The 27,386-nt window shown below is 40.3% G+C and overlaps 1 protein-coding gene across 5 annotated transcripts in view; it reads right to left on the minus strand.

The window, feature by feature from the left end:
• Positions 1 to 27,386, minus strand: part of pde1a (phosphodiesterase 1A) — a 241,411-nt gene that overhangs the window by 27,663 nt on the left and 186,362 nt on the right. For all 5 annotated transcript variants that reach the window (XM_062963250.1, XM_008115488.3, XM_062963264.1 and 2 more), the window contains exons 5-12: positions 27,022 to 27,138; positions 24,053 to 24,193; positions 19,428 to 19,528; positions 13,415 to 13,540; positions 12,146 to 12,247; positions 11,748 to 11,868; positions 9,689 to 9,770; positions 25 to 142 (exon numbers count right to left, since the gene is read on the minus strand). In XM_062963250.1, the coding sequence (XP_062819320.1) occupies positions 25 to 142; positions 9,689 to 9,770; positions 11,748 to 11,868; positions 12,146 to 12,247; positions 13,415 to 13,540; positions 19,428 to 19,528; positions 24,053 to 24,193; positions 27,022 to 27,138 (908 nt within the window). The remainder of the gene's footprint in view (positions 1 to 24; positions 143 to 9,688; positions 9,771 to 11,747; positions 11,869 to 12,145; positions 12,248 to 13,414; positions 13,541 to 19,427; positions 19,529 to 24,052; positions 24,194 to 27,021; positions 27,139 to 27,386) is intronic.

The following is a 27,386-nucleotide window of genomic DNA, read 5'->3' on the forward strand; positions in this document are numbered from 1 at the left end:
ATATGGAGAAAAAACCCCTCAAACCTTGATGTGATGGTAGAAGTTTCAGATTTTGAAGCTTCCACTATAAGAGGCAAAACTATTTTCTCCATGGAGTCAGTAAGGAGGGCAAAGGTAGGCTTTACTATGAAATCAATGAAACCTGTAGAGAAATAAGAAGAGAAACAATGACAATTGGAGTTTTTAAAAATGCTGTTCAATTAGTAAAAAATGCTGTTCAATTAGTAAAAAACTACTTTATCAGCACAGAATATATGACAGAAGTGATTAGTATCAGCAGAAAGGACACTCTTTTGAATACCATATTTCAGGTAATAGCAGCATATATGTAAAGCATATATATTTTACAGAAATAAAAAAAACATGTGCAGAGGATAATCATTCTGTTGCTTTAAAATACAGTTTTCCAAGCCCTGCAACAAAATGATTTTATGTATTTGATAGCTTTGATCTGTGCATAATATTCCCCTCCTGGACCACTGTGTGCTGCCACCTATAACTCGGTTTTCTTTCTTTCTTTCCTTCTTTCTTTTTGTTGTTGTTGTTGTTGTTGTTGTTGGTACTTTTTGGAAACACACCCTACATATATGGCTGTTGAGAGCCGGCATGATGCAGTAAGTGTTAGGTTCTGGGAAGCCAGAGCTCAAAACCTAGCTTGGCCATGGAAAGTCACTGGGTGGCCTTTGCCAAGTCACACATCTCGGACACAGAGGAAGGTATTGGTAAAATCAAACCTCTTCAGAACAATTCTTACCAAGAAAACCCTATGATAGATTCATCTTAGTCAGCATAAGTTGGAAACAACTTGAAAGTATATAACAACTATATGGTGTTATCATTATTATAATGATCTTCACTCAGTACTTAGAAACACTAGTTTTTGAAACTACAGCTCCCAGAATTTTCCAGCTGCCATTTTTAAATAACAAGGATAACATTTCTACTATTATCATGCAATTGTCACATATGTCTTTTCACTTTCCCCTGAGAAACCAAATTTGGTTTTTATGCAGTGTATAAAAAAGGAAGCCCCCGATGGCGCAGCGAGTTAAATTGCTAAGCTGCTCAATTTGCTGATTTAAAAGTCGGAGGTTCGAATCCAGAGAGCAGGGTGAGCTTCTACTTAGCCCCAGCTCCTGCCAACCTAGCAGTTCGAAAACATGCAAATGTGATTAGATCAACAGATATCGCTCCAGCGGGAAGGTAACAGTGCTCCAAGCAGTCATGCTGGCCACATGACCTAGGAGGTGTCTTCAGCTTAGAAATGGAGATGAGCACCAACCCCTAGAGTCAGACATTACTAGACTTAATGTCAAGGGATAACCTTTACGTTTTAACTTATAAAAATGGCACATTCTCACCTAAGACCCATCTACACTAATGCAGCTCAAAGCTAGCTTCACACTACAGCGGCCAGACAACAAACTCTCACGAAAGGGTGCAAAGGAAAGCCTTTCATGCACATCAGCACTCTGTGGTTTGTGTAGGCACCAATGGTGCCTCAAACTGGATCTAGGATTTACTATGTAATCATCTGCACAGCGAAATCACTTTATTAAATGCTGGTTTGAAACTACATTAAATATTCAGTATAAATGGAGCCTGTGTTCCATAGTGGTGAACTGGGGAGCAAGTGTCCTAGTACGTTTGCCCAGAACACGGGAGGCCTCACATTTCCCACAAGTAATCATGGGGCAAGTGCAAGGGGAAGCAGTGCAGCGACGTTTCCCCACATGTGATGGGGAAGCATCACTGCTAGTGAGGTGGGGTACTGGGATTGCCTGGCTGCCCCATCAATTCACCATGGAGTCTGGCAAATCAATCTGTGGGACCTCATTAATATGATGAGGTCCATAGTTTATTAACAGAGTCAATATATTGAGTACCTAATCAGCCCTATTGTCATTCCCGAAAAGTCTGAATTTAGGCTAGAGTTAGTACAGGAATCAGGTGGACCTCCAGAAACTGCCAGCCTCCATCCGTTCAGTCTAGCATAGTCAAAGATAAAGAATACTGGAAGTTGTAGTTCTATAACAAATGTAGAGTCACAAGATTCTCATATCTTGCTGAAGTATTTATATAAATGATTACAGTCACAGCTCAGTGGGGGAAAACTATCACAGGAACTAGGTGGCAAGCTTTTATTGGCTTACAAACAACCTCCCAAATTTAAACAACTATTCACCTACAACATGATTTATTTTTATTTATCATGTCAGAAGCTACCTTAGGGTACAATTATAATGTATTTTAAAAAACCACAAAGTCAAAAACTTGACTTTACACTAGATTTTCTTTGACCACTTGGAGTGCCTCCAGTGTCACTGTGAGAAGGTCCTCCACCGTGCATGTGGCAGGGCTTAGGATGCACTGTAGCAAGTGGTCTGTGGTTTGCTCTTCTCCACACTCACATGTTGTGGATTCCACTTTGTAACCCCATTTCTTAATATTAGCTCTGCATCTCATGGTGCCAGAACACAGTCTGTTCAGCACCTTCCAAGTCACCCAGTTTTCTGTGTGCCCAGGAGGGAGTTTATCATCTGGTATCAGCCATGGATTGAGGTTACGAGTTTTAACCTGCCACTTTTGGATTCTAGCTTGTTGGGGTTTTCCTGAAAGTATCTCTGTGGATCTTAGGAAGCTATTTCTTGATTTAAGGTATTGGCTTGCTGGCTGATATCTGAACAGAGAATTGGCCAGAGATGTCAATGCCTTGGCCCTTTCATTGCTGGCTGCTACTTCCAGATGGGTGTGAGTTGGTGCAATACTGGCTAAACAGCATAATTTCTCCAGTGGTGTAGGGCGTGGATATCCTGTCTCACTAAGTGGCATGTCTCACTAAGAGCCACATCCACTGTTTTAACATGATGAGATGTATTCCACAATGGGCATGCATATCCAGCAGCAGAGTAGGAAAGCGCAAGGGCAGATGTCTTCATTGTGTGTGGTTGTGATCCCCAGGTTGTGCCAACCAGCTTTTGTATGATGTTATTTCTAGCAGCCACTTTTTGCTTGATATTCAAACAGTGCTTCTTATAAGTCCAGAGTAACTCCCAGGTATTTTGGTGTGCTGCAATGCTCCAGTGGGATTCCTTCTCAGGTAATACTCAGGGCTTGAGATGCTTGCCTGTTCTTAAGATGAAAATCACATGTCTGTGTTTTAGATGGATTGGGAATCAGCTGGTTTTCCCTGTAATAGGCAATAAGAGTACCTAAAGCTTTGGAGAGTTTCTGTTCAACCTTTTCAAAGCTCCTTGCTTGGGTGGTGATGGCACGATCATCAGCATAGATGAAACTCTCTGTCCTTTCTGGCAATGGCTGGTTATTTGTGTAAATGTTAAACATTGATGGAACAAGCATGCTCCTCTGAGGCCATTCTTTTATTTTCGCTGCTTCTCTGACCCTGAAATTTGTATTTTGTAGCAGATTTCCTCTGAAGAGGGTGAAGTGGTAGTCCTTTATGATATTTATGTTTTTCTCAGGAGAAGGAGATGATTTACAGTATCATATGCTGCTGACAGGTCTATGAAGACAGCTCCTGTAATCTGCTGCCTTTCAAAACCATCTTCCATGTCAGGCTCAATACTTGTGATGTGCAGCTTTTCCCCTTTTGTTGTGGAATCATACATGGGTCTAATTTTTCCATAATTCTGTGCAGAATAAGTCTCTCCAGAACTTTGTAAAAATGGCACAAGGAGATGGGTCTATTGCTTTTTGGGTCATTACGGCCTTTGCCTGGCTTCAAAATGGCTATGACCCTTGCTTTCCTCCTGATTTTGGGGATCTGACAGGATACAATGCAGTTGTTCATCAGCTTCAGCAACCAGCGCCTTGCTTTTGGACCAAAGTTCTTAATTTGTTCCATTCGTAAATCGCCCTGACCAGCTGCTTGGCCATTTTTACATTTATTGAAAGCCGTTTCCAATTCAGTAGATGTAAGAGGTTCATAACTGTTGTTGTTCTCATTATCTGGCTCTCTGACTATTTGTTTCCTTCCTAGTTTGGTGGCAATGTTATGTTTCCCATTCAACAGAAGTTGATGTGCTATGTGATCTTTCTTTATGTTGACATGAGTATTAGTTTGTGAAGGGTCATTGTTCAATCATCTTAACAGCCTCCATGCCTTCTGACTACTCCTGCCCATATTGACTTTTGTTATCAGCTTTATCCACTGCTCTTTCTTGGCTTCAGAGCAGGAGAACAGAATGCTCTGCATGGCCTGAAGGGTTTGTTCACTAAACAGGTCTTCGTCGTGGGGCCTGTACAACAAGTCTTGTACATAGACGTAATTGTGATGTTAATAAGCTCTATTGTTATAACCTCTATATTGTTTTCTTCAGTGTTATGGGCATTGTTGACTTGGAGGCCTGGTTTTACAAAGATAACACTTCCATACTGTGCATGTGGTCATTCCACCATTAAAATCATTCCTGGAACTTTTGGTCATTTGTGTTGTTTATCCCTGTGTTTCTTGGACACACAGCATGTCACATTTCTTATCTCAACACAGTTCATAAAGCAGCTATTCTTTGGCTGCTGACATGCCTTTGATGTTAACTGAGATTATTGTCATGGTTGGTCCTGAAAAGGTCTGTTTGTTTGTTTGTTTGGTTGCATACTGCAAGTCGCTTCTCATGTGAGAGAATCAACCATCTACAGAGACGTTGCCCAAGGGATGCCCAGATGTGATCTTGCGGGGAGGCTTCTCTTATGTCTCCCTACAACATGGTGTGTAATGAGGATGAGAACACAGTAACAGGATCCTGCCACAAACACGGATGTCAGCTCTGTCCCCAGATCTACTCTTGCAGTGACATTATAGTTGCTAATAATATCGCCCACAATGTCAGAGGAGCATTTATTTGCTCATATTTCAATGCAATGTGTGTCATCCAACGTCAATATTGTCAAATGTCAATGTCAACAATATTCTCAATATAGAAAATATTGATACACAAGTCATCACAACTGGACACATTATAAAAGGAATCTCTCAGGAGAAGATTGAGACCCTAAGGAGACTGATGTTTGGCAAGCAAATTTATTGCTTTACCTATCAATATTAAAAGGCTACTTTAAAGATTAATACCAGTTACTTGAATGACCCATATCATCTCAAACAACATTTTGAATATTTATAGACAGGATCATAATTTGCATCTTTCTGTATCTAATTATATTCCTTGTCTACATTTGTGTTACTGTGCTTAGAAACCTGTGGCTTTACTACCTTCTATTCTATCTGTGTATTTGAAGAAATGGGCTGTTTTCAGCAAAAGCAGCAGCTAGAATATATCAGTTTGTCTCAAAGGTAGTATTAATTCCTCCCCCATTATTCTCTTTTTTCTTCCTAGCAAAATACGTTTTCTCACATGGCAGCAACATGTGTGTGTAAGAACTAGCAAGGAACTGTGGATCGTTTTTTTAAAAAACAAAAAAAAATGTGTGATGGAGTTGATATTCAAAATTACAGTTTTATTATGTCAGGTAAGTGTTATTTCAAAATGCACTAGGAGTGTTCTGTCACATCAGTGAATAGAGCAAGAAATATCCCTGGGAGACAGTATTCAACCTGCAGCTCTGAGATGTCAATACTGAACAATGCCTCTCCTTTTGTCCAATCCCCAACTCCTCGCATTGGTTTTTCCCAGAACACTTGTCAAGGCAAGGCATTACATAGAGAATAAAACATTATCCCCCACCAAGATCTGAACAAGCATGAATCCAATAGCACACAAAAGAAAAGAGGCCTCACGGTCTCTCAACATGTAATTTTGTTTGTCATAAAGGAGAGTGGAAGCCTATTTTCTTCTTGAAAATGGATAGTTTTAGCCTGCAAAAGCTGGAAAGAGGTGACACGTGATCTGAGAACCCAACAAGTCTCAATTAGCCAGGTAATATATGTGAATTGAAAACACTAGCTAGGATGAAGAATATTGCCTGGCATTGTGTAGAACATCTTCCATGTGGTGTTCTCTGGATGCTTTGGACTTCAACACACATTAGACAGCATGTTTCAGTGGTCTAAAGGGATGTAGTTTATGATACGAAACATCTGGAGAGCATCAAGTTAAGGAATGGATGTTCTAGAGCAGTAGACATCTAAAGCTTTTCTGAGGTGCCTTGCTCTTCTTAACTCCTCACTGGTTGATCATCCTGGACGAGATTAAAAGTAAACCCGGGCTGTGGCACAGGCTGGTGAGCAGCCAGCTGCCAGCTGCAACAAATCACTCTGACCAAGAGGTCATGAGTTCAAGGCCAGCTCGGAGCCTGCGTTTGTCTCTGTCTCTGTTCTATGTTAAGGCATTGAATGTTTGCCTTATATGTGTGCAATATGGTCCGCCTTGATTCCCCTTCAGGGTGAGAAGGGTGGAATATAAATACTGTAAATAAAATAATAAATAATATAATAAACCCTATGATTTTGCTGCTTCCTTACACAAGGGTCCTCCCATACGTTAAATATTTGGATAAGGAAGGCAATGTCAGAAAAATCAAGTCAGATGAGGTCACAGCACTCTTTTTCAAAATGGGGAGCCACAATCTTCACTCATCTTTTTATTTATATGTGAAAGGGCATTGTAGTGAGAGGCATGCTGGATTTCCCCAAGATCAGCCACTAACTTGTTGCTCAGAAATCCTGAAGCAAAGGAAAGGGCGTGTGTGGCACTCCAGACATAGGTAGACTAAAATTCTCATACAACCCACCCCTAAATTGGCTGTGCTATATAGGAATTATGGGACTTGCAGCCAACCAACACCTGGGTTGGAGCACAAGTTGTCCACCCTTAATATGGGATGTCTTCATTATGACTCTAGCCAACACACATGTTGGTGCTTCAAATCATAGACCTCTTTCTGGCTGTGTTTAACCAGCCGATTCCAAAAATGGTAACAGTTTCTGCCTTTGAGCTCTAGTTTTTGAGATGCAGAACATATGCTATCTGCTTGCCCACCAAAATCATGATAACCATATATAAGAATCTAGAAGTGATGTGGTCTATCCAATGGAATTTTCTGAATCAGCAGCTCAAATAACCCCAAGAACAAGCCTAAAAACCAAGACACCAGGAATTTTCTTGTTGTTGTAGTGCTGTGTGATTGATATTACCAGATAGGTCTGGTAATCATGCATTCATTCTGGTTTTGATGAACCACAGAATTTGTCACCTGTGGCAATGCTGGCCAAAGGTGGTGCAAGCTTCAACTCAACAACTTCTGTAAGATCACAGAATTCCTATCCCTGTGGCAGTTGGTAGATCCTACCGCAGCCTCCTAATCCACAGCCTTTCTCTCTCTCAATCTCAGTCTCTCCCTTTCTCCCCCTCTGTCTCTCTGTGAGAAAACGTCTGGAGGTACAGACCTGACATTGTCAGTTCTAGCTTGTGGGGACACGAGAGAAGCCTCCCAGAAGGATGGTAACACATCCGGGTGTCCCTTGGGCAACATCTCTGTAGATGGCTAATTCTCTCACAGCAGAAGCGACTTGTAGTATGTTCTCAAGTCGCTTCTTACATGATGCCAAATGGCCTTAATTCAGAGGACAATAGCCATTCCAACATTTCAAAATACACGCTTAGACTCTGGGAATTCTATAACTGGGTTGTTGTATATCTTTCGGGCTGTATGGCCATGTTCCAGAAGTATTCTCTCCTGACGTTTTGCCCACATCTATGGCAGGCATCCTCAGAGGCTGTGTGGCATGGATAAACTAGGCAAGGAAAGGAAAAAATATATATCTGTGGAGAGTCCAGGGTGTGGCAAGAGTCCTTTGTCACTGGGAAGTCAGCATTAATGTTTCAGTTAATCACCCTAATTAGCATTGGAAAGGTTTTGTCTCTTGCCTGGGGGGCATCCTTTGTTCAGTCATTAGCGTCCTTGGGTCTCCTCTGCCCTCAGAGTGTTGCTTCCCATCTACTGTTTTGATTTTAGAGGGTTTTTTTAAATACTGGTAGTCAGATTTTGTTCAGTTTCATGGTTTCCTCCTTTCTGTTGAAGTTGTCCACATGCTTGTGGATTTCAATGGCTTCTCTTTGTAGTCTGACATGATAGTTGTTGGAGTGGTCCAGCATTTCTGTGTTCTCAAATAATATACTGTGTCCAGGTTGGTTCATCAAGTGCTCTGCTATGGCTGATTTCTCTGGTTGAGTGAGTCTGCAGTGCCTTTCATGTTCTTTAACTCGTGTTTGGGCGCTGCATTTGGTGGTCCCTATGTAGACTTGTCCACAGCTGCATGGTATCCGGTAGACTCCTGCAGAGGAGAGAGGATCCCTCTTGTCTTTCGCTGACCGTAGCATTTGTTGGATTTTCTTTGTGGGTCTGTAGATGGTTTGTAGGTTGTGCTTCTTCATCAGTTTGCCTATGCGGTCAGTGGTTCCCTTGATGTATGGTAAGAACACTTTTCCTCTGGGTGGATCTTTGTCTTGACTCTCATGGCTTGTTCTTGGCCTTGCAGCTCTTCTGATGTCTGTGGTGGAGTATCCATTGGCCTGTAGAGCCCAGTTTAGGTGGTTCAATTACCTTGGAGGAGGTGAGGTTCACAGATTCTTTGTGCACGGTCTGTCAGGGCTTTGATTGTGCTTCTTTTTTGACTTGGGTGATGGTTGGAGTTTTTATGAAGGTATCTATCTGTGTGTGTAGGTTTTCTGTAAACTGTGTGGCCCAATTGTTGATTGGGTTTGCGAATGACCAGAACATCTAGAAATGGCAGCTTTCCTTCCTTTTCTTTTTCCATGGTGAATTGGATGTTTGGGTGGATGCTGTTAAGATGGTCCAGGAACTTGCTGAGTTCTTCCTCTCCATGGCTGCAAATTGTGAAGGTGTCATCTACGTATCTGAACCAAACAGTTGGCTTTTTTTGGTGCTGTTTCTAGGGCTTGTTTTTCAAAGTGTTCCATATTGAAATTTGCTACTACTGGGCTGATAGGGTTCCCCATGGCCACTCCATCTTTCTGTTTATAGAATCCATTGTCCCGCTGAAAGTAGTTAGTGGTGAGACAATGATGAAACAGGGCTGTGATGTCTTCTGGGAAGTTTTGTTTGATTAGTGTGAGGGTGTCAGCTACCAGGACCTTGGTAAATAGGGGCACCACATCGAAGCTGATCAGGATGTCCTTGGTGCAATTCTATAACTGCAAAATAATACCTTTTCATCCTTCCTTTTCACCAGAAACCACCAAGGAAGGAATAAACCAGAATGTTCAAAGCTTTCTATAAACACCTGTTTTCAATGATTTCATTACATTTCATTAAATTTTCTATTAACTATTAATTTTCTAGTAAACTTCTGTGATGCAGGTTCTACCAAACAATGCAATTATTGTTATGTTCCCTCCAGTTGTTTCCAACTTATAGAATCCAGTATGCTGTGGTGATTTGAGTTTTGGACTACAACCATGAAGACTAGAATTCCTTTTCTTTGCTCAGTGATGAGAACCCTCTTGGTGACCTTGGGCAGGTAACATACTCTCCACACCAGAAAAGCCTTAGGGTTGCCATTATACAGAAATGATTTGAAGGCATATTGACATAATCAACAACAATAACAGTGGTATTAGCAGTACTAGTCATCAAGGAGCTGGACAGTGAAATACATGGCTGTCAAACTTAAAAATGTGTCTGGTCTTATTTTATAATGATCACAGCTCTATTCTTATCTATTATAAGGGGAAAAGCAGCCAATTCGTACCTATTTGTGACTGTGCTACCATGGTGGATTTACGGTCACACAGAGGAGAAAAGGGTAGGCCTAGTTCTGCTTCTTTGTCTCCCTGCAGGAGGAAAAGGACACACAATGAAAACTGTATGCCTGCAAACAGAAATGAAAACAAGTGTAAGAACCACAGACTGACTTTGAAAGAACTCCTAGCTATTGACGTATATTGAGCAAAGAGGAACAGAAGACCAGAGGAAGGGAGAGGCAGGGAAGAAAGCCTTGTCCCCACATATCCTTTCTTTGCTGTTTGGAATGGAGTTCTCCAAGCCACATCTGTCACATCTGGGAAAGGGAGCCCCATGAGGGTGTGGGATTCTCAGCCATGGACAAGGAAGGCACATTTTGTCATCATTAAATTATTTCCATATGATTGGGTGCAAAGCTAGAGCTTGGAAACATTGCCTTTTCTCCCTTAGAATTCTCCAGTTAGCATGATCACTATCCGTACTAGATTATGGATGCTGGAAATTCTATTGCAAAAAACCCCCTAACTTTGCCAAGCTCTGCAATGCTGCCCCAAAACATGTGGTTGCTGGAAGAGAATGGGAATGTTTGCACCCACTCATCCCATATGCATGAAGAGAGATCAATGAAAAATATGTACTGTGTATACTCGAGTATAAGCTTAGTTTTTCAGCCCTCTTTTTAAGACTGAAAAGGCCTCCCTCGGCTTATACTTGGGTGAGGGTCCTGGTTGGCTTATATTTGGCTCAGCTTATACTTGAGAATATATGGTACATTTATTATTTTTCTCTATTACTGTTGCTACTATTACATTTATTATTTTTCTCTATTATTGTTGCTACTATTACATTTATTATTTTTCTCTATTATTGTTGCTACTATTACATTTATTATTTTTCTCTATTATTGTTGCTACTATTACATTTATTATTTTTCTCTATTATTGTTGCTACTATTACATTTATTATTTTTCTCTATTATTGTTGCTACTATTACATTTATTTTACTCTATTTTTATTATTATTAATATGTTTGTTATTTCACTCTGATATTATTATTATTATTATTATTGCCTTTATTATTTTATTCTATTTATTATTATTATTATTATTACATGTATTATTTTACTCTATTGTTACATATTAAAAGGATACATAAGCACATTTACATTGAAGAAGATGAGAATAATGATTTGAGCAGAGTTGGACAGTCTTATCTTAAATTTGAGCTTTATGTAAATATCCAAAAACATTTCACCTACTGATGCCTCAATTAATGTAATTTTATTGGTATCTATTTTTATTTCTGAAATTTACCACCCTCAGCTTATACTTGAGTCAATGTTTTCCCAGTTTTTTTGTGGTAAAATTAGGTGCCTCGGCTTATATTCGGGTCGGCTTATACTCGAGTATATACAGTATGTGATATTGGCATGATAATTAAAGTGAGCCCCAATGGCGAAGTGTGTTAAAGCGCTGAGCTGGAGATCGAAAGGTCCCAGGTTCAATCCCCGGGAGCGGCGGGAGCGGCCGCTGGTAGCTCCAGCTCCTGCCAACCTAGCAGTTCGAAAACATGCCAATGTGAGTAGATCAATAGGTACCACTCTGGCAGGAAGGTAACAGCACTCCATGAAGTCATGCCGGCCACATGACCTTGGAGGTGTCTAAGGCCAACACCGGCTCTTCGGCTTAGAAATGGAGATGAGCACCAACCCCCAGAGTCAGACATGACTGGACTTAACGTCAGGGGAAAACCTTCACCTTTAATTAAAGTGAATCTCCCTTTCCGGGGGCAATATATTTCTGGAAACAAGATACTAGCAAATGAGAAGGGACTGCTCTTGCATTCATGATTGTAGTGCTGTTCAGGATGGCCACAAATCTCTGGGAGAGCTCCTGACTATCACGGGCAACCCTGCTTAACCTATGTGGGGCTAGGATCCTGCAACAGGTACCTTTCTTTAACATCTGGACTAAATCACAAAGGGGATGCATCATCCCACTACCTCCTGGAGAAGCCACAGCTTGTGAGATCTTTATTAATGCTTTTCAGGGAGAGGACTTGGTACCTGTTGGAAGAACTCCTCCATCAGTGCTTTAGTCCATCGGAAATGCAGGTTCCAGGTCTTTGATGGATGACTGATGTCGGCTGCATGTAGAATCAGGGACATGGCTTTGGCTTTGTCTATCCTGCCCAATCAAAGACATTGCCTCATTATAAACCAGCAACAGTAAGACTGTTGCAGGAGCAAGAACTCTATTCTCAGGATACAACATGTGGCTCCATAGGGACAAGAATGTAGAGCCAATTCTACCACTGTGCACTTAAATGAGACATGATGATCCTATCACTAATGCAGAAGTCTCGGCTGCCACTACAGGCATATTTTCTAACTGGTGAGCCCTTTACCAGAGGCAGCAACCCCCTTTTTGGCCAGCCCTGCAAGAATGGGAGGACCTCGCTTACCCTTCGGTCTCCTGAAGAGTGTGCCTGATGGTTTTGATTTGCTGGAAATGACCCGACATATCCGTAGACAAGACCATCTCGATCACTAAGGTGCGTAGCTCTCTGCAGGCAATCAACATTACTAAGTCAGAGTTGTATTTCCTCCAGAATGTGATGTTTTGATGACAAAACACAATTAGTTTATTCCTCAGCACAAAAATGAACTTTTAAACAAACAAATAAAAAGCATTTAAAACTTTGATCAACTGGAAACCTCCTGATTTCCTCATGGCAGATGTATATTTTAAAGAAAACTCACCAACCTGTTGTTATTACTGCAGTCATTCCTCTGCATCTATATATTCTATACTCATGGATTCAATCAAGCTTGAAAATATTCCTCCCCATCCCACCAAAAAAGCCAAATTCCAAAGTCCCAAAATTTTGATTTTGTCTGATGTTAAGCACTATGCTGATATGTAGGCAATAGGCATACTCTGCTGTAGCAAATGCACAGGCATGCCATGCTATTTCATAGATCTTCAGGCTGTCTCTGAAGTCATCTGAGATGTTCATCACTGAGATGGTGACATGACAGCTCATCAGTTGGGAATGGTTTTATGGTTCATGGTGAACTTGAGCTGGGCCTCTGATTGGTATATCAATCAATCAATCAATTTATGAATGCTCCGACCAATGGTCATATGCATATACAGAAACAACAACATCAAACAAACATCTATACAAAACACTATAAAATCCAACACTTAAAAGTAGGATGCAAGTAGGATAAAACAGAACATGTAAACTATACATTGTGAGGTGCAGCAGCACAAGTGCAACATGTGCTGAGAGCTGCACAATTACCGGTAAAATGCCAATGTATAAGATCAGTCATTTAAAAAAGGTAAGTAAAAATATCAACCAAGCATCTATAGAAACCCTGTAAAATTCCACGGTTAAAAGCAGGATGCATGGAGTATAAAACAGAGCTTGCAAAATATAACCGGTAAAAAGCCAGTATAAAATATCGGTCATATTAAAACCTAGATAAAAGCATCCCCGGCGCAGTCGACTGCAATGTCCGCAATCAGTCTTGCTCTGATTTTATTTGCTGCCAAGGTAAAGAGAGAGACCTTATACGTGATTGTGGAGTTGGTGTCAGATAAAAGGTAGAAGAGCTTTTCTGCAACCATGTTCGATTGTAGGTACCATAGAATAGGCCCTAAGAATTTATTTCTTGGTGCAGAGTATGATTGGTATATTACTTAACAAGTATGGCAGGCTTACCTCCATTCATCTTTGCTTAAGTTTAGCAAGATGTTCATTTCGTCTTCTTGCATAATCTTATAAGCAGCACTTACATGATGGTTTTCAAGAACTGAACGATCATTGTACAACATTGCAACATCTGACCTAGATATGGAGAAGAGAATATTAAGCACACAATTGTTATGCACCTGTTATCTTAGTGATGAGAGTTATATCCAGCTGAGGCTAAAGAACAGAAGAACACATTGCATTTGGAGCTTATCAGAAATGACTTTCTTTATCCTTGAAGTTCTGGAATGCCCCAACTAACACTTCCATAAAGCAACAATTTCGCATTCTTGGGTTGTGGTAACTTTATCAGCTGGAAACTCTGTTAGGTATTTACAGACTATAGCAACTAATCAAACTCTATTTAAACTTGCCTTAGAAGCATTATGAAGAAGCTGCTTCAGACAACAAAATGTGCTCTCTTCCCATTCATGTATATCAGTGAGCTATAGCCCAGAACAGGAAGGCTGGCCCATCATTTGGACACAGGATTGTGACAGGTCTGCAGAAGAACTGCAATAAGAGCCAGAAGTAGCTAGTGACTTCCATGTTAGTGAAGTCGTGATTCTACTCTGGGCTTCAGCTTTAAAGGAGATATCCAAAGTCCTGCTCATATTTGGGGAATAGAGTTTCGAACCTCAGATGGCTGATTTAAAGCTAAACTTAAAGTGGATTGATAGCCCTACGACCATGGAAATCAAGAGCCACCATGGACCTAAATACTCTAGCAGAAATGCTTATAATCAAATACATCTAGGAGTAGTAGATATGGTTCAAATATGCCACAGAATGAGGCAGTAGAATCTTGAATAGGGATTCAAAGAATAATCACAATTATTCTCCAACAGAAATCGATCAATTATCAATTATCAAACTGCAATTATTTTTTGTATCTACTTTAAAATGAAAAGACTTGCACATTTTTTGTCAATAGCAAAGAGGATGCCCCCGATGGTGCAGCAGATTAAACAGCTGAGCTGCTGAACTTGCTGACCGAAAGGTTGGTGGTTCAAATCCGGGGAGAGGGGTGAGCTCCCACTGTTAGCCCCAGCTTCTGCCAACCTACCATGTTTCCCCGAAAATAAGACAGTGTCTTATATTAATTTTTGCTCCCAAAGATGTGCTAGGTCTTATTTTCAGGGGATGTCTTATTTTTCCATGAAGAAGAATTCACATTTATTGTTGAACAAAAAAATTGAACATTTACTATATACTGTACAGTAGTTGTCATCACAAACCAGCATAACCAGACAAACTGTGAATCTTATCAAAAATTTCTTGTTACTATCATTATTTCCATGTACAACAATCTATGGTATGTACATTTACCAATCCTGCATGCTTTGGTGTTCTGTTCAACGGGCATGCTTCCAAACAAAAACTTTGCTAGGTCTTACTTTCGGGGGAGGCCTTATATTTAGCAATTCAGCAAAACCTCTACTAGGTCTTATTTTCTGGGGATGTCTTATTTTAGGGGAAACAGGGTAGCAGTTCAAAAACATGTAACTGTGAGTAGATCAATAGGTACCACTTTGGCGGGAAGGTAACGGCATTTCATGCAGTCATGCCAGCCACATGACCTTGGAGGTGTCTACGGACAATGCGGGCTCTTCGGCTTAGAAATGGAGATGAGCACCAACCCCCAGAGTCTGACATGACTAGAGGTAATGTCAGGGGAAAACCTTTACCTTCACCTATGACATTTTGCAGCAAAAGGAGAGTTTGTATCTTTCTCTGCACACCGATGTGCAAAAACTTTACCAAAAATTGCAAAAATATCTGAAAATGAGAAGAATAATTTTAAAAACCGCAAAGCTCTTACAGTCCCTCTCAGCAAGGAATAAACCTCTTTTTTTCTTGCATCTGCCAACAGTGCTGGCAGATGGCTAGAGAGTCTGTGAAGGAGAGCCCCGTGTTATTGTACTTCTTCTGAACTAAATTTTCCAGAAATAAAAAAAACCCCTAGTGTATTAGGAAGACAGGTTTTATCTCAAGCTGGTTCTCTTGTTTGAGCAACAGAGAGATACAGAGAGGGATCCAGAGCATGGGAAGGGTCAGGAGAATTTTCCAAAATGGCATCCCCCCCTTAGAGCCTCAAATGATGCAGAGTATTTTCAGCCAAAGGGCTTTGCTTGTTTAGAATTAATAAATAACATCCAGCTATTTTTCTCTGTGTCCTTAACCTGTTTTCTGAGATAAGGAATGATGGAAGAAGCAGTGGAAAATGATAATTACAAGGTTTTTTTCATGTTAGGAGCGACTTGAGAAACTGCTAGTCATTTCTGCTGTGAGATAATTGGCTGTCTGCAAGGATGTTGCCCAGGGGACATCCAGATGTTTGATGTTTTACCATCCTGTGGGAGGCTTTTCTCATGTCCCTGTATGGGGAACTGGAGCTGACAGAAGGAGCTCACCTGCTCTCCCCAGATTCAAACAGCCGACCTGTCAGTCTAGCAGTCATGGGTTTAACCCATTGTGCCACCAGGAGCTCCAGAATTACAAGTAGAGAACAATGTTGGGTGAAATCCTGTGACATTCAGTGAACAAAGCACTGAGATGTTGAGATAAAATCCTCATCTCGAATTATTCAGTTCATCTTAGCACCCCACGGTGCCACTTTTCAGCCACAACGCTCCCTCATTCTGCTGAACACATAGATTAGGGCTGTAATTCCTCATTACAAAAGTAGGCTGAGAACTACCACCAAAGCTCCAGCCAGCTCAATTTTATTTATGTTATTCATGACTGAATGGGAAGAGGCAATTTTCTTCTTCCACATTTAGGGCTCCAAAGCTAAACAACGCTGGACAAAAATTAAAAAAAATGGTCTAAATTTGGAGTTACTGGACTGACTGATAAAAGTTATTTTTAGGTACAATGCTGCAAGCACTGGTTTGATGTGGTCACCATAGAAGCAGATACAACACTGGACAAATAAATCAACACACACATACTGAGGTTTCTTCTCTGAGTAAGATTTGTGGTAAAAACCGTACTCGAAACAGAACAGAAGGCAGGCAGTATTTCATGATAAATTTATTCCTCTTTGTGGGTGGAAGATCAGATTATTGAGGAGAGGGGTGTTCCAGTAAATATTGCAATTTGGAGGTCATATTTCATGACAAGGCCAGGAAGTATCACTACAGATATACAGCTTCTTTGCTAGTGAGAACCAGATGGCTTTGGTGATGTTTATATGAGTACAGAAACTGTGACCTTCCAACTCCCATCAATTCCAGCAAGCAGGGCCAATGGACAGAAATGAGAAAAAACCTAGACAAATATCATATGGAGGACTACAACTAATGACGCTTGATATAAAAGGTTTTGGGAGAAAAAAGGATTGTGTTATAAATATCCTATACACCTTCTACACCAAGCATTCTAAATGTCACCCTGTGCCACTCGTCATTCACTGTTTTCTATTGTTTTCAAATGTTAAAAGCAAAGGCAGCATTGGAGTTAAAAAAATAAAATAAAGCAGGGTACTCACTCACAGAGCTAAGACTAAAACTATGCTTTAAGGTTTCTGAGAAGGTAGAAGAGAACACTGCCAAAAAGTATCCTTATCTATTTGTTTTTCCTGTGAGTCCCCAGGCCCAACATTCTCCCATTTCCTACTGTGTAAAATGCATCAAAAATTCAAATATTGTTGCCTATAACAAGGAGAAGAAGATGGCTGGGAGGAATTGTAGAAGTTCAGGCATAGGAGTTGTATTATGTGATGAAAGGACATGGAAGGAACTAGACAAGATCCCGAAGTGTAAAGAGAAATCACTGAAAACTAAGGTTAGAATGGTCCATACCATTGTATTCTCCATTTATATGTATGGTTGAAAAAGCTGGATAGTGAAAAAATGCTAACAAGAAAACCAACTCACTTGTGATGTTGTGCTGTAGAAAAGTGTTATGTATACTGTGGAGAGCTAAAAAGACAAATAGATGAGTTCCAGAACAAATTTGGCTTGACCTCTCCATAGAAGTGAGGGTGACTAAAGGTGACTACACTGTTATACTTTGGCCATATCACGAGAGGACATGATTCACTAGAAAAAACAATAATGCTTAGTAAAGTTGACTTGTGATGGTTTTAAATGATGGTTTTAACTGATTTTAGTGTTTATGTATATTTATAGTTTAGTTTATGTTCCGGCATTGAATGTTTGCCGTATATATGTTGTGCTGAGTCCCCTTCAGGGTGAAAAGTGCAGAATATAAATGTTTAAATAAATAAATAAAGTGGAGGGCAGTAAGAAAATAGAAAGACCGCATTCCAGATAGAAAGACTCAATCAAGGAAGCCATGAACCTGAATCTGCAAGACTCGGCAGCCTCTCATTCATAAGGTCACTATAAGTTGCAGCCAACTTGAATGTAGTTAAGAAGAACAGCACCGCATAGTAGGTGGAGTCTTAGGGTCAAGGCGGATGTTAAGAAGAACGCACATACTCTAAATTTAATCCATTTTCCCACCCACAATGGAATTTCCTGAGATGTGCTCAGCAATCCCAATTACAAATTGAGCTTATATTTACTTTCCAATGAATCACATTCATCAGATGGAGGTTTTCTTCCATTTCTACACACTTTGAAGACAAAATCCCACATATCTCATCAGATGAGACATGACACCTTCCATGGGTTGCTCATGGGATTCTGTCTCTGCAGCATGTAGAAATGGGAAGATTTGAAAGACAGTCAGGAATTGACTTCACCCCTCTCCCTGCATGCAGCAACTCTTAAAAATTGTCATTTTTCATTGGGATGGGAAGTAATGGATTTTTTCGTTCACACTCCGTTTTGTGATGTTTCAGTTTCTTTGGGATGGGGAGTGGCAGACTTCCAATTCCCCTCAATGCTCCTTCTGTCACCATTAATCTTTGGATGTTTTCAGCAGAAAACCCCTTCTCCCTCTTGGTTTTCTAAACAAAGTGAGCCATTTTGCAAGTTGAGAAGGAAAGAAAGAGAAGGAAGCAAGATTTCCTGGTGTGCTGGTCTTGTTGAAAGTAGAGGTGTAAAGACTACAATGAGGATATCATTTGAAGAAGTGGTTTAAAAAGCATGCTAGTCTCCTTGAATGGGAAGAAGAGACAACACCCACCCATGTGATGGGAAATGAAGCAGAAGGTTGGGCTAGAAACAGGAGAAGGCAAACCTGTGTGATGACAGTGGGTAAATTCTCCAAAATGCCACACAAAGACTCCCCCCCACCCCGGCTCTCAGTTTGTGGGATATCAGACATGGGCAAACTTCGACCCTCCAGGTGTTTTGGACTTCAACTCCCACAATTCCTAACAGCCGGTAAGCTGGGTTGGATTTCTGGGAGTTGAAGTCCAAAACACCTAAAGAGCTGAAGTTTGTTCGAGATCAGTGTGGGTTATGACATGCTATGTGAAACAGACTTCTTCTACCACCTGGGGGATCACTTCAAAAAGACGGTAAATGTATCAGCAACTTTTAGTCCAGATCTTTATCATCTGGACACAAATCCCTATTCCTCCATGAAACTTATAATGTGACTTTGGATCTCACATCTTCCTACTCTGTTCTTCCACAGAGGATTGTTTTGAGGTTAACCTGCAAAGCACACTGAACACCTTGGAATAAATATGGGATCGTGGTTTCCAAGTCCTGAAACTGGTAGCAGCTCCAAGGGTGAGTTGGCAGCCTATGCGGCAATATTTTCCCACTGAAATGGTCCCTTTCACTATTATGCATAATGAAAATATCTGCAAGGGTGAGGTTTAAAGACTGCAATGTCTCAATTCACTTAGTCACCCTTCTCTTCTTCCTCTCCCTTTGCTTTCTGGAAGCTCTGCAATTATTGCATTAGCAAAAGCTTCTGTGCTGTACCGTTGGCAGTAGAAGTGTGGAGGAGTGTCATCAGATCTTGAGGAAAAACAACATTTGGAAGCCTGTTTTCTGCAGCAAATACTCTTTTCTCCCCTACATTAGTTGTGCATACTAACTGGCAGTGGGCTTACCTGGTCTGAATGTGGAAATTGTTTGTGGTCCCAGTATGCTCATAGTCATGGATGGCAGCGGCAAAGATCATTGCTAATATTTCCAGTTCAGTGAGCCAGTGCTAGTCAAGAAAAAAAAATCAGAGGTAGTGCAAATAGTTCATTTCCATTTTAACTTCATGCCAAACAGATCTAACACATTACTGTATACATTTAGTTCAAGGAACTTTTCACATTGCACAATTGTAGCACTATGATTCCACTTTAACTGCCATGACAACATCATATGAAATCATGGGATTGGCAATATAGGGAGAGGTGTTTAGTATTATCTTAGAACTCCAATACCTCACTAAACTAACAATCCCAGGATATTATATAATTCAGCCATGGCAATGAATGAAATCATAGTGCTATAACTTTATGGTGTAAAATAAGCCTCAAAGATAATAAACCGAGACTGTTCTGACTGATTTATGAGCATTTATGAACATTCCTCACCATTGGTTAAGATGGCTGGGGCTAACAGAAACTAAAATCAAATCACATATGGAGCAATGTATTTGTCTAGTTCTACTTAGGCTGTCTCTTTTTCTAGTAATTTATAGGATTCTTATAATACTGCAAGAAGTATTTATGGAATTCTCATCATACGAGTGTTATCCAGAAAGTACATTATGTTTTGAAATTAAAAATGAACAAAGTATAGGAGAAAACATTTACCATATGCAGTTGAAAGCCACACCCAAGTACCACATCTCACATAGTTGCCATTCAAATCTAGGCACTTATCATAGCAATAAATGAGTTTGGAAACTCCTTCCCCACTAAATTCTGCCGCCTCCGTCCTCAACCCTTCCCCCTTCCTGCAGCTGCGCAGCGTCGCCAAAACGCTGCGTTGCCAGCCACGCCCCCATTGTTGAAAACAAGTAGTTGAGGATGGAGGCGGCAGAATTTAGTGGGGAAGGAGTTTCGAAGCTCACTTATCGCTATGATAAGTGCCTAGATTTGAATGGCAACTATGTTGAGAAGTGGTATTTGGGTGTGGCTTTCAACTGCATATGGTAAATGATTTCTCCTATACTTTGTTAATTTTTAATTCCAAAACGTAATGTACTTTCTGGATAGCCCTCGTATTAGAAGAAGTAACCCTCCCCACCCCAAAACTGTAGTGTTTATGTTTACCAGTGTGGCCTCAAGGCCCAAGGCCATGGTGATGTTTCAAGTCAGACTGAGGCTAAGATTCTTCTTCCTTAATATTCAATGCTGCCACCAAGACACAGCTCAGGCTAAAAAATTCCATAATAGCCTTCTCTTTATGCTAGGAGAAGGGCCGGGCTGTGGCGCAGCTGGCTAGTAACCAGCTGCAATAAATCACTACTGACCGAGAGGTCATGAGTTCGAAGCCCGGGTCGGGTTAAGCCCCCGACCATTAAATAGCCCGGCTTGCTGTTGACCTATGCAGCCCCAAAGGACAGTTGCATCTGTCAAGTAGGGAAATTCAGGTACGCTTTATGCGGGAGGCTAATTTAACTAATTTACAACATCATAAAAACTGCCAGCAAAACACGAGAAAAGGAATGAGGAAGTACAGCCACTAGTGGACAGTGAAGCAACAGCTCCCCCTGTGGCCGGAATCGTGAAGCTGGAAAAAAATGTTAAATGCCTCTGTGTCTGTCTATATATGTTGTTTGTCTGTTGGCATTGAATGTTTGCCATATATGTGTTCATTGTAATCCGCCCAGAGTCCCCTTCAGGGTGAGAAGGGCGGAATATAAATACTGTAAATAAAATAAATAAATAAATGTACTTTTGATGTTAGTTTTATTTTAATACAAGGTCTGTGAGAAGATTGATTGCCACTGTTTTTTCTCCTTACTATGGCACCACCTTTTCACAGGAGTGGGATTTCATGCTTTTGTGAGGCAAGAGGCTATGGGATTGCATGCTCCTGTATGCATGCCTATATCCTGATGGCAGCAATGCTGCTGGTAGGGTCCCTCATGTCAGACAGACTTTTGCTAAGGAACTGGACTAAGGACCTTATCATATTAACTATGAAATTCACCATGCATCATGGCGAATCTGGTGGGACCTGTTGCCACACACTTTGCATCACCTGGCTTCCCCCTTAACCCAATCCTATAGGTAGAAGCATCTGTTGCCCAGTTTTCCCTGGTGTTGGCAATGCAACACGGGAAGCTTCCTGTGTTGTTGCAGCAGCAGCATATGCTGGTTCCTCTCCACCTTTGCAATGGAGCCCCACCAGAAGTAAATGTACATTGTGAGATGAAAGCCAGCGGGATACATGGCAAAAGTGAAGAGGCATCTGTGCACCACCAAATTTAGCCCATCTGATGAGGTTGTAAAAATGTCAAATAGTTCCTGGGAAGCAGCACTAGCGGTGGGGGTTACACCACTGGAGGATCTCTCAGACAATGGCATCTGCATCATAATGAACATTTGTTATTATGCACAGGAGGCATAGTAAATCTCCTTTTGAATGTATTTTTCCTGTGATGAGAGAATAAAAAATGAATCAAAAGATAGTGCCAAAAGAGAAGATTATCAGCTCTGAAGACATTCAACAAACTATTGGGATAGTGCCGAGGCAAACTACCAGTCGTGCTGAGACTAATGTTGCAACTGGACTCAAGCCATAGTGACACAAGAAATGGAACATATAAATATTGCAATAGTTGGGGGTGAGTGAACTGACATGGACTGGTGTAGGATTATTATATTGTTATTATTATATTATATTGATACAAAGCAATGCCTGATTGAGTAATATTAATGACATCCAGGAAAACCCATCAATATAACCATAATCCAAGTTTATGCTCCAACTAGAGAGGCAGAAGAGGAAGATACTGAAATATTCTGTATTGGAGTCCAAGAGGAAATAGATCACATACAAAAACAGGGTTTCTTGTTAATCATTAGGTGATTAGAAAGCAAAAGTAGCAAACAGAATAAAAAATGTAGGGAAAGTTTGTTTAGAATCAAGAAAAGAAGCTGGAGAATGACTGATTTGAATACTAAATGTAGGATTGTTTGTGCCATCATATTACCAATTTCTATGCATTGATGTGGAAGCTGGGAAGTAAACAAAGCTGATCTGAAGATAATCTACAAATTTGAAATGTGGTGCTGGAGAAGAGTTCTATGGATACAATGTCTTGTTAAAAAGATAAATAGATCTTAAAGCAAACCAGAAATCTCTCCAGAAGCCAAGATGACTAAAATGAGGCTGTAATATTTTGGACATATCAGGAGAAGGTAAAACTCACTAGAAAAGAAACAATGCTTGGTAGACAGTAGGAGAAGAGGAACACCATATTACAAATGAACAGACTCAATTAAGGATCACAACAACCCTGCAATGCTGGATATAAGCCATTGGGACTGTCCTATTAGATATTTTGAATTTTTAAGTTCACCAAAGCCCCAACCAGTCAGGGAAATGGATCAGATTGCAGGAGGTGCAACCCAAAATATTTGGAGTATTGTATTGTAACAGCGCTCCATGCAGTCATGCCGGCCACATGACCTTGGAGGTGTCTATGGACAAAGCCGGCTCTTCAGCTTTGAAATGGAGATGAGCACCAACCCCCAGAGTCAGACATGACTGGACTTAACGTCAGGGGAAAACCTTTACCTTTACCTTAAAGAAGTCATCCCAGACTGTCTTGGAGAATTTATACATTTGGTCTTCAGATTGTCATAACCCATTTACAACAACATACCGTTTCAACACTGCCTCATCAGTGTTTTGTGATAGGCTCTGGGCATGCAAAGATGTCGCTGCCTCAAGTTCCCGTGGGCTTGACCTAATTCAGTTTCTTACTGTAATGAAGTGTGATTTTTTTTAAGTTTACAGATGTCATGTTTGATTGTGTTTTAAAAGGGTCAATATTTCAGTTATTACATCTCTGCACTGGTTGAGTTGGTTGCCATAGAGAAGTGGGCGGAGCCAACTGCCGTTTTGGTGGAGAAGTGCAGGTTTGAAAAGAAGCAGTTCATCTGTGCCCTGATGAGGTACAGGGAAGACTGATCCTCAGTTGAAGGAATCAGGGAGGCTCAATTGCTAATTTTGAGTCAGTTTAAAATAAGTTTGGTGACTTATTTTAAGGCAGTCTGTCTCCTGATAAGAAACAGATAATCTGTGATTGTAATTCACAGGGTGGCTGAAGTTTGAAGCAGCAGAGAAAGAAGTTACATTTTAAGGACTTTGAAACACCTCATTCTAGCTTTGCAACTGTTAACTAAAGTGCCTCTAAAGAGAAAGTTACTGTAACCATTAAGCTTTGTGCCTGAATAAATGTGTTGTTCTTTTAAACATCTCAGCTTCTGTCACATATATTACCATCAATAGTAAACAAGAAGAAGAAAGAAAAACACAATTTAAAAGGTCTCCTCTTTGAGTAGTTAGTGGCTGCATCTTCCCATAGTGGTGGCAAGCGTTGATAATCCCCTTTACATCTGGTGGCAGCATTATAAACATCTTCATATCTGGTGGCAGCATTATAAAGACTCCACAATTGGTGGCAGTGTTTAAATAAAACATTATTACACTGGTGGCAATGGATATAATATAATATATATAATATATTTAATTAAATAAACCCCTTCTTTACACTTACCATGATACCAGTGAGAAGCAAGATGCAGTGCACAGTGTGGGTAACATCCGCAGCATGGATTAAGTTGTGATAGGGGTTTCTGTGTTTGCTGTAGCCATTTTCTAAGGTTTCTGCAAATGAAATAAGGCTGGGAACAGGAATCTGCAAGAGGCAAACATCAAAAGGAAAATGGATAGATCTGAGGTATGCAGACTGCAAGGCAACATGACTGGATCATTTTGCTGTTCCTGTCTTTAGACGTCATCATTAAAGAGGGCAATTTACAAAGCAGGACAGTGATACTTAGAAATAAGGGTTTGACACGGATGGTGATAAAGGGATAGGAGTGATTTTCAGGGCACTTCTCAAAGCCAATGCACATCTCTTTCCATTCAGTGCTATGCACTAAATTGAAATTGTGGTTAGCCAACAAAATGGGTCACTTCAAACAGACATTTTAATAATATTTTCCAGTATAATAGACTCTTAGCATAATACAGTATACATCTTACAGTATAAGGTAAATACATTATAATACAGTTTTAAATCTTCCAATATAATAGACACTAGGATTTGACTTCAGTACCACACTCCCACTCCCAACACCAAGATCCGTGGAAGCTCAAATCCAATTATATACAATTGTATGGTAAAATGCCATCTCTAATATTACATTGCAAAATCAAATGTTTGTGGAATGAGGTGAAATATTCAAGCTCTGATTGAATTGTGGATACAGAATCCATGGATATGGAAGATACATTGTATCTCAGTGTGACCAACCTCTGTGGTGTGTCATTCACCATGGCCACATACTTGCTGCCAGTCACAGTCTGGGCCAGGCAGTGTGGGGACTGACCTCTTAGCTTGTAGTGTCTAGGTCCTGAGGAATAGTATGTCAACTTTCCATTTATTTTTAAGAGTCACATGAAAGAAACCATATGGCCCTACTGATATTGTGGGACTTCAACTCCCAAAGTTGACTAGGGCTGTAGGAGGTTGTGGTGCCAGAGCTTTGGGGGGGGTGTGTGTGTGCTAAAACTTGCCAGATAGAAAGCACTGATCCTATTGAGTGTTTGCTATGCTTAGGGCCTCATGAGAAAAGCCAGGCGAAGAGTCCCACTTTGCTTGGCTTTGCCAAGAAAAGAATGAAGCAGCAGGGTGAATTTGTTGCCCTGCACACAGCTCCCTCTCTGCAATGGTTTCCTCATCACATGGGGAAAGTGTCGCCCTCATGGCGAGACCCTGTGCTGGCTGCACTGGAGACCTCCTGTGTTGTGGGGGAAGCATCCAATGACACTTTCATCCCAGGTGAGGGCGGGGCCTTCTCCGGAAGTCACACAACATCATGTGATGTCCGACGTGGGGCTCCATCCCCAAGACAGGGTGGAAGCATCCTAGAATGCTAAATTCCACCCATGTGATGAGGTCACTAATGACAACAAGCAATTGAACCTTATAATGGTAAAAGAAGAAATAGTAGAGGAAATTTTCCAAACATGGAGAATGGACATGGAAATTGAGAGGGAAGATATACAAAGGGAAATAAGTAATATAGCAAAAGAAGAGTACAATGTATTAAGGGAAGCAAAAAGGAAAATGTTACAAAAATGGTACAGAACTCCTGCACAACTTTCACAGTTTTTACCAGGGATGAAAGATAGGTGTTGGCACGGTTGTGAACAAAGAGGGGTGTTCAATCATATGATATGGGAGTGCGATCGGGTGCAAGAATACTGGAGAATGACTGAAGGAGAAATCAATAGAATGCTAAATCTACAAATAGTAACAGTTAATAGAAATGTACTACATGCAAGGATAACAGAAGTGAAGAATATACAAAAAGAAAAAAATGATTGACAAATTAAAAGCATGTGCACAAATTGTTTTAATGAGCGGTTGGAGAGATAAAACAAAATGGACTCTGACAAATTGGTATAAGTATATAGTTGATATGTTAAATGTAGAAATTACAAATTGCAAATGGAATAATATAGATAAAATTGAAAATATTGCAATAATCAAGGGGATGTGGGAACCAGTTAAGAACTATTTAGATAATGTATTAAGATGTGGAGTGGAAAAATTAAGATTGAGATTGATATTTCAAATGTAACTTCTGTAGTTTGTTGTATAAAGTGTATGTACAAGGAGGGGAGGGTGGGAGGGTGGGAATGGGATAAAATGACAAAACAACAATAAAAACAAATTAAAAAAAACAAAACAAGCAATTGAACCCATATTGTGGAATGCCATTCTTTTGGAAATCCACATTTTGACAACCACTTATTTATTTTCCAACATGTTTTTTTTAAAAAAAACTTGCAGTCTTTATTTACTTTGAAGGTAAATGCATGGGTTTTTAGTAAAGGCTGAATTCTCAAAACTTTTCCATGTTACCTTTGTAATTCATCATACTTATAACTCATGGTCCAGTAAGGTGGGTAATATCATAGTGTCATTTTCAGGGCCTACTCACCAAAGACCATACAGTAGAGTCTCACTTATCCAACAGAAACGGGCCGGCAGAATGTTGGATAAGCGAAAATGTTGGATAATAAGGAGGGATTAAGGAAAAGCCTATTAAATGTCAAATTATGTTATGATTTTACAAATTAAGCACCAAAACATCATGTTTTACACCAAGTCTGCCACTTGTTTAGGAGTGTGGCTGTTAATGGGAATGTTGGTCTGCTGTTCGTTGCTGCCTAGAGAAACAGCTGTGGATCCAGGCGAGAGGCAGACTACGTTGGATAATACAGAATGTTGGATAAGCGAAGGTTGAATAAGCAAGACTCTACCGTACCTAACACACATAGAAGTAACACCTATTATATCTATCAGACCCCTATTTTGCATTTTATGACAGAAAAGAAAAGTGTACTACACTTTATAAAACTGAATAACAGGTTATTTGCAAGAGATTATTCAGGAATTCAGTATCTCTTTGGTTTTGTAGTGGAAATAAAAAATTAGATGCATTTTCTTACCTTGAAACGGCTCACTAGATCATATCGGATCAACAGTTCATACATCATAAATTTTAGGCTATGGCCTCCACTTGCTTCATTTAGAGCAAACACATCAAAAGACCATTTATCAACATCCTGTAAACAAGATAAGAGGGGGGGGGGGGAATTAGGAACCTCACACTTCCTCACCTTAGTGGCATTACAGGGAATTTTTAAAATAGATTAAAACAGCCCCTGCTGTTTAAGTATTTTATGTGACAACATAATATTAAGACAGTGTCCATGTGTGAGAGTGTATGTACAAGTGTATAAAATAGGCATGATTCAGGAAGACAAATGCACTCTGTGTTCTATAAAACAGCCCACAGTTTTTGCCTAAAATA

Source organism: Anolis carolinensis, chromosome 1 (assembly GCF_035594765.1).
Source record: "Anolis carolinensis isolate JA03-04 chromosome 1, rAnoCar3.1.pri, whole genome shotgun sequence".
NCBI lineage: Eukaryota > Metazoa > Chordata > Lepidosauria > Squamata > Dactyloidae > Anolis > Anolis carolinensis.